This window comes from Salvelinus alpinus, chromosome 4, assembly GCF_045679555.1.
Source record: "Salvelinus alpinus chromosome 4, SLU_Salpinus.1, whole genome shotgun sequence".
Lineage (NCBI taxonomy): Eukaryota > Metazoa > Chordata > Actinopteri > Salmoniformes > Salmonidae > Salvelinus > Salvelinus alpinus.
In genome coordinates, this window is record NC_092089.1 from 56111964 (window position 1) to 56120019 (window position 8056).

Sequence of the window (8056 nt, forward strand, 5' to 3'; positions counted from 1 at the left end):
ATCTGTTCCAAAAACTTCGTAAAGTACAAGGATGCCAACAAACAACGCATACAAAGTAGCATGATCAATTCACCTAGTTAACTAAATGCCGAATAGGCATCAACTCACCACGTAGTTTATTCTTAATGTTTGTCCATAGGCTACCAGAGTGAGGACAGACATTTTTCGGAATAAACGTGGTAAGTGAAAAACGTAATTCAATTGCCCACTCCCTACCTGGTATCTTAATCTGCCGCGTTACAATTCTGTATGCATTGCTTGTTGGCAAGCTTGTTACTTACGACGTTTTTGGAACAGATTCCTGTTGGAACGTTCCACAAGTTATGCCCACCCTGCAGCATCCTGGTAGGGTCTAAATTGTCTGAAAATTGTATTTAACTTTGGCTTTCCACAGACTGTTTTGTGCAACCAAATACAATTGAAAGCAACACTAGTGCATATAAATACACAAACATTGCTAAAAGCAAGGATCTAGCTACTATTGTGTAATTATAGTTTTTTGTCTTGTAATTTGAGTACTCATGTGTCTGTTTCTACAGACAAGGAATTTGCCCTGAAGTGGATTGATTCCTTCAAGAGCCATGGGCAAACGGAGGATGCCAGACCTGTATAGGGCCCCCTTCCCCCTCTACACAATCAAAGTGGACCCCAAAACAGGATGGGTGATCACTGCAGGAGGTGGAGGCGGTTCCAAGACAGGCATAAAGAATGCAGTGGTAAACTACTGAATGTTTAGGTGATCATGTAATGGTTTTGCTCTATGGGCACAATCTCTCAATTTCTAGTCTCTTCTCTGTCTTCACACCCTTTTACATTGCATGTATTCTGTAAGTGTGAAAATGCAGAAACATTGTAGGCATTGTGATTCAGCATTTATTTTGATCTAATTAAATCTGAGTAATGTTGTACTGTATTTGCTAAGTGAAGGGACTGTCTTTTCAGCACTTCCTGGATTTGGAGTTGGTAGGAGACCAGCACTGTGCCACCCTGGTGCACTCTCATGACACAGACACGCGTGCCACCATGAATCTGGCAATAGGCGGGGATGTGATCGCCGCAGGGCAGGACGGCAGATGCAGCCTCATGCGCTTCAGACAACGCCAGCCCAGGGGCAAGGCTGCAGCCAAAGACGGTAAGGAAGGGACACCCCCAAAAACCTGCCATTCACTTTTATAAACCTCTTCATACACAAAGTTCAAATGATCTTTACAGATACATTTACTGTCACATCATTCCTATCTTACATTTAATCTCTTACATCTGTGTTTTTCAATCCTGGTCCTGGTGACCCAAAGGGCTGCACATGATTATTTTTGCCCTAGCACTAACACACCTGATTCATCTAATCAACTCATCATCAAGCCTTTGATTATTTAAATCACGTATGTTTGTGGTAGGGGGAAAAAACTAAAATGTGCACCCCTTTGGGTCCCCAGGAGAATGATTGGGCAACACTGCCTTACATTAACACATCACTATGCGCCTTATTTTCCAGCAGGGGGCGGCAGTGAGCAGGGCGCAGCTAGGAGACGAGCTGGGAAAGGGGGTAAGGGTAGTGAGGGAGCTGCTGCTAGGGGCAATGTGTCTGAGATGAATGATAACACCACCCAGATCTCTGTTGACACGTTTGGGGAGGTGCAGTCGGACCTCAACCCCCAGGACCCCCTCCAGAAGTGTGTGAGGTTCAGTCCCGATCTCCGCCTCCTACTGACTGGCGGGACAGACGGACACATCAGAGTGTGGGAGGTGAGTTTAAGTTATGCCAAAATAGCCGCCATGTTGCGACTTCTCCCCAATTGTTACTGTGCAGGTGTTGAGCTTGACTGTAATGCCTCTGCTCTCTCACCAGTACCCCTCCTTAAAAGAGAAGTTGGACTTCAAAGCTCATGAGGGGGAAATTGAAGACTTGGACATCAGTCCGAATAACAAGGTACTAAACAGCTAATAAGTATATGACCTCGATGTCTGTCTGTGTTGGAATCACAGTAATGAAGAGGTTATAAACTTAATATGCAAGCTAAACTGGTTAGTGTTTTCTGACCTGTGTGTGTGTTATTTTGTGTTTCTGTGTAGCACCTTGTGACGGTGGGCCGGGACTTTGCCTGCAGTATATGGAGTGGCAACCAGCTGGCCATGAGCCTCTGTTGGCATGAGAAGATGCCTCAGATAGCAGCAAAGTCATACCGCTATATGTCTTGCAGGCAAGCACATACCCCTTTCTCCTACGAATTTTCATATACCCTGTTACATCACCGACATTTGGCTCTGATCCAATGGCCACACTAGCATACCACATATGTTTTTTCGCTCTCCTGTTTAGGTTTGGAAAAGTCGAGGACCAGAAAGACGCCCTGAGGCTCTACACCGTCCAGATCCCCCACAAACGAGACAGAAAACCTCCACAATGCTACCTCTCTAAATGGGACGGCCAGAATTTCCTACCCATGCTGACGAACCCCTGCGGCACTGAGGTCATCTCCACCCTGGCTGTCAGGTGAGGGAGGATGGAGATGATACCTAGGATTCAATGAATTTTTCCTTGCCCACCTTCTGAATTGGAGAAGGTCCCTCCCCCCAGACCTTCTTTTCCAATGCATTTTGAGAAGGCAAATCAGAAAGGATGCGAGGAATTGAGCAAAGATGAATTGAGAAAGAGCCTTATTTGTTAATCTCTGATAAGGTTGCGTAACTGCTCATTGCAGGTATTTCTCTGTGACGTTACTGTGTCATAAATGTAGGGCTGATATGGCCAAAATATCATATCACAATATTTCTCACATTTATGATATGTTTTTGAATAGTAAAAGTTCTACATTTGCTTTATGAGTTGTGCAGGATCCTAGGGTGGCTACACATACATTCAAAGGGGCTTTCTCTATTCTGTACAATCAAACTTCAACCAGAAGTTGATCTAATTTGACAATTTCCACACTGCCACGTAGGTTTGATTTGATTTGGATCTCTTAGGTGCGCACAATATGCACAGAAAATCAAGGCCTTATTATTAACTAAGTATTGCGATTTAGATCAAAACACTTGGGTGTTGGAACTGTTGGAATCATGGAAATAGAATGATTATTCTACACTCACTGGAGAGTTTTAGGTACGTCACCCCATTCACAAAAATGGGTTGCTCCTACAGACAGTGAGTTATGTGGCTTGCTATATAAAGCAGGCAGACCGGCATTGAGGCATTGTTACTGTTCGATTTAACGTTAGAATGGGCAAAGCGAGTGACATTTAGTGTGGTATGATCGTCGGTGCCAGGCATGCCGGATCCAGTATCTCAAACGTCAGCCCTCATGGGCTTTTCACGCACAACATTGTCTAGGGTTTACCGAGAATGGTGCGACAAACAAAAACATCCAGTCAGCAACAGTCCTGTGAAACAGCTCGTTGATGAGAAAGGTTGAAGGAAAATGGCAAGAATCTTGCACTCTGACGAACAAATAACGGCGCACTACAACAGTGGTGTGCAAAATGGCATCTCGGAACGCACAACTCATCAATCCTTCTCATGGATGCGCTATTGCACCAGACGACCACACCGGGTTCCACTCCTATCAGCTAAAAACAAGAAGTAGCGGCTCCAGTGGCCACGCAATCACCAACACTGGACAATTGAGGAGTGGGACAACATTGCCTGGTCTGATGAATGATGTTGCGTCATGCTGATGGTGTCAATGGTACAGGGTGGTGGTGTACTGGTGTGGGGAATTTATTCCTGGCACACATTAGGTCCCTTGACACCAATTGATCAACAATAATTTCCAACACCTTTTGTAAAATCCATGCCTCAAAGATTTCAGGCTATTCTGGAGGCAAAGGGGGTGGAACCCAGTACTAGTTGGGTGTACCTAAAACTGTCCGGTGAGCGTTAGAATGTAATAGTGGGCACTTTGAATACACTGTTTGACATGTCAATGAATGAAACGGCCAAGCAGGCGTTCATAGAACTTGGAATTTCAATACTAATTGGAGGTGTTATTGTGACAGGGTAGGAACCAAAGTGTTGGTCAGTGTTTCCCATAGGAGTGGAACCCTATAAACTTTGGCTACATTAGAAGTTTCTCTTACTTCATGTAGCTAGCTAATATATTCATGGTTTGCCTATTCCTCTCTGATTTAGAAAATACTGTTGCATAAACAACATGCTGATTTAGGCCTACACCAGCACTGGTGTCAGGCTGTATTAGCTAGCTACATTTGCTCAAACTCAGTACATTTATTAGCTAACTAGCGATTTGCATTAGCAGCTAACATGATTATTTTAGCCACAACTTTCTAAGAAAAGACAAACTAGCTGTTTGCAGACAGTAAGATACAAACGAATAGTGTAATTATAGAACACTTATATTAAGAAGCAAAGTGGAAAGCAGCATCGCTGTCATCAACATATTGTTGCATCTGCTGCATTGACCATGCAGTGAACTGTCGGCAAATGATCTTGTGGTCTAACAGCAACTGCGTTCCTTCAGTGACGGGGCAGAGCTTGGGGAGAGAGACGACTCAAGTTGCGGAGTAAACTATTTAAAAAAACGGAGTGGCGTATCACATTTTAACAAACCAAACACTGAAATACCGTTACAGAAGGTAAAGTAAAAACTCAAACTGGTCTGTGCATCAATACCGGTGTATATAGTAAAATACGGTATACTGCCTATCCCTGAATAAATGTAATTGTTGTAGATATTTCTTCTTCCCTGTTAAACAGGAGTCAGTGGCTCTTTTTTATTCTTGCTGTGTTCCACAGTGACTCTGGAACCTTTCTCGGCCTTGGGACAGTGACGGGATCAGTAGCAATCTATGCCGCCTTTTCACTACAGGTAGACAAACACACACACAAATAATTAGCTGCCTTAGCTTATCCCTGTGTAACTCCCTATTTATCTTGTCTCATTGTCTCTGTAGAAGTTGTACTATGTGCAGGAGTCCCACGGCATTGTGGTGACCGATCTGGCTTTCCTGCCTGACACTCCCAAAGGCCAGAGCCTCAAAGGGAACAACGAGGCAGCCATGTTGAGTGTGGCTGTGGACAGCCGCTGTCAGATGCACACTGTACGAAACCGAAGTAAGTGGTTTGAATTGGTACCATTGATTTAGCATTGTGAGCAGTATTGTCTTTTCCTTCACCCTCCTTTGTACTCTCTCCCTGTATCTTCACCATCCCAGGATCCTTCCCTATCTGGTTGGTGCTGTTCTTCTGTGGCCTCATGGTGGTGGGAGCCGTCCTGCTCCTGCAGCACCTCTTCCCAGGATTCATGTAGACATTGACGAGGATGTTAATTGGAGGGAGAATGAAGGAATCCCAGACCGCCCTACAATCATCTTCAACAACCACAACCTCTAAGGAACTCCCCTGACGCAACTCAACCCTGGAACACGCATCCATCTCCTACCTATAGCCATCTTACCACACTTACCAAACCGTGGAACATTTTAACCACACTTGCCCAACCCTGGACTACATCTACTAGAGCCATTTACCCACTCTTAACTCAACCCTTCCAGCCCAACAACATTCCCTATATCAATTACTATATACCGTAACCAATATTTGTGTCCCCCATCCGTCCCTGTCATCCCCTAGCCCTGATTCAGGACAGCCCAGTGAACCATCTGTGCTCCTTCCACCCCCAATTCTGCGAGACTCAAGAATTTCCATTTTTTTCTTGATCTGTATCAATCAGTCATAATCTTCTTTTTGATTTTATACCATGGTGGGGAGTTAAGGGCTCAGCTTCAGCTCTATATCATCACGAATGTGCAAGGGCCTTTTTATCGTAGATATTTAAGAAAATTAAAAATGTAAATCATTGCTCTGTCAGTCTCCATCTGTCCTGTGCATACATAAACACACACTTGTAATTTTATCAAGTTGGTTGGATAACATTTCTGCATATGGATTTTCTGTACCAGTTTCCATTGAGGCCTGTTTTTCCTGCTTTGTCCACTAGTGGGCATCATAGACCAAATGTCTATCTAATATTGTTCATCCCAGACTGGAAAGCACGCCAGGCAACAGGGCATCATGACCTTCAGGAAAAACTAAATCAAATGTGTTTGTGGACTCCCCTTTAGCTCCATTTCCAATGTTGAAAGACCTGGCAAGTTGAGTTCTTCTCTGAAGGCTCCTGTGTAGTATCTCTAATCGTCTCCTTTCAGGCCTATTCCGGCATTAAACCAGATTGACAGGTGGAAGGGTGGTCTTTTTTCTGCTCCACACAGCTCAGTAGATGTGTTTATGTACAACCATTCAGTCTGGGCCCAGGGCTTGCTCTGATTCGTCAGAGCTGGACCGACTGATTCATATTAATGTGGTGGTCCTGAGTGCTCTAGCCAATCTCACGTCTCATTTAACACTACTTAGCTAAGGCAGTAGAAAGCGATAATGTTCCTAAATAAAAGATGAGGCAGGCTATGATCCAGTGTATGTGATGGTTTTCTGTACCTTGCAGAGTCTACATACTTGATATCAGCATAGTAGGGTCTTTTGTAGCATGGCATTCAAGATTCTGCATGTCCTAGACCAAAGCACCATGGAGAGTGCTTGGTTTGTTTCAAATGGCCGACTAACCCTATCATCAAGCTGTATTTTTTTATTTTTATTTTACCGTTATTTTACCAGGTAAGTTGACTGAGAACACGTTCTCATTTGCAGCAACGACCTGGGGAATAGTTACAGGGGAGAGGAGGGGGATGAATGAGCCAATTGTAAACTGTAAACTGGGGATTATTAGGTGACCGTGATGGTTGAGGGCCAGATTGGGAATTTAGCCAGGACACCGGGGTTAACACCCCTACTCTTACGATAAGTGCCATGGGATCTTTAATGACCTCAGAGAGTCAGGACACCCGTTTAACGTCCCATCCGAAAGACGGCACCCTACACAGAGCAGTGTCCCCAATCACTGCCCTGGGGCATTGGGATCTTTGTTTAGACCAGAGGAAAGAGTGCCTCCTACTGGCCCTCCAACACCACTTCCAGCAGCACCTGGTCTCCCATCCAGGGACTGACCAGGACCAGGACCAACCCTGCTTAGCTTCAGAAGCAAGCCAGCAGTGGTATGCAGGGTGCTATGCTGCTGGCATATTCATCTGTGTTTGTTTCAACCAATTAAACACTTTATTGGAATCTCTTTTGTCGAGGCTTAATGGCCTTCAACTAAAGTGCTTTAATGATTTTCTCTTCCACTTTCTTCACACTCTTTAAAATAATGCCACCAGCCCGTCTGGGTACCTGAATATGTAACAGCTTGGTTCTGGCCCTTAGTCTCACCACCATCCCTCTACATGCCTGGCCTAAGCACTTGCGTCGTTGCAGAGATGGAAAGGTTGCCGTGATACACTGGGACGTGTTCATTAAGCACCAAATGGAAGACGACGGACTAAAACGGGGAGGGACTACCTGGATTTATCCAATAAGAAAGGCACATTTTAGTTTCCCATTGCAAAACTTTTTTTTAAATGATTTCCGTTGTGTACCCTTATTGAACATGACCCAGGGGCATAATAACGGCACAAGTTGAAAATATTGGAGATACAAATTAGAGGTATAAAATGGACATTCTCTACCATGCGGAATAAAGAACTTTGTAATCTGGGACATTTTAAATGTTTGGTCGCACTAGTTCACATCATAACCTTTATAGGTGCTTTGCCAGTGACAACAAAGACACTTCTTTAGGAAGCAAGAAACCTTGAGAGGCTTGCATTCCTGGCATGTTGGCCGCAATATTGTTTGGCTTTGGCATACACGACACACTGGATGGGGTTTTAGCCTTAAACCAGCCAGCAGTTGGATTACAATTTTTTTTGATCAGAATTGACTTGCCAATTTCCCCTCCTCAACATGAAGGCCTTTGATCACTGATGGGTAGAACTTCAATGAGTGTGTGCTCTACCTCTGTTAAATTTCTGTCACAGCGGCAGGCAGAATATACCTTTTAAAGGTCGAATGCAGCTGGTTTTATTTCAATATCAAATCATTTCTGGGTAACATTTAAGTACCTTACAGTGATTATTTTAAATTAAAATTATCAAAAATAACAAAAAA

General features: G+C 44.0%; 1 protein-coding gene across 4 annotated transcripts in view; it reads left to right on the forward strand.

Annotated features, from left to right (window-relative positions):
• LOC139573997 (guanine nucleotide-exchange factor SEC12-like) overlaps positions 1-5818 on the forward strand; it is a 6989-nt gene extending 1171 nt beyond the window's left edge. Inside the window, exons 1-10 of one of the 4 annotated variants that reach the window (XM_071398062.1) lie at positions 71-179; positions 540-716; positions 943-1132; positions 1496-1746; positions 1850-1930; positions 2074-2201; positions 2321-2494; positions 4754-4826; positions 4912-5071; positions 5173-5818. In XM_071398062.1, the coding sequence (XP_071254163.1) occupies positions 582-716; positions 943-1132; positions 1496-1746; positions 1850-1930; positions 2074-2201; positions 2321-2494; positions 4754-4826; positions 4912-5071; positions 5173-5267 (1287 nt within the window). In that variant the 5' untranslated portion in view covers positions 71-179; positions 540-581 and the 3' untranslated portion in view covers positions 5268-5818. Of the gene's footprint in view, positions 1-70; positions 180-539; positions 737-942; positions 1133-1495; positions 1747-1849; positions 1931-2073; positions 2202-2320; positions 2495-4753; positions 4827-4911; positions 5072-5172 lie in introns of those variants that run through there. The other 3 variants (XM_071398061.1, XM_071398063.1, XM_071398066.1) reach the window with 3 other exon arrangements.
• The last annotated feature ends 2238 nt before the right edge of the window (positions 5819-8056 follow it).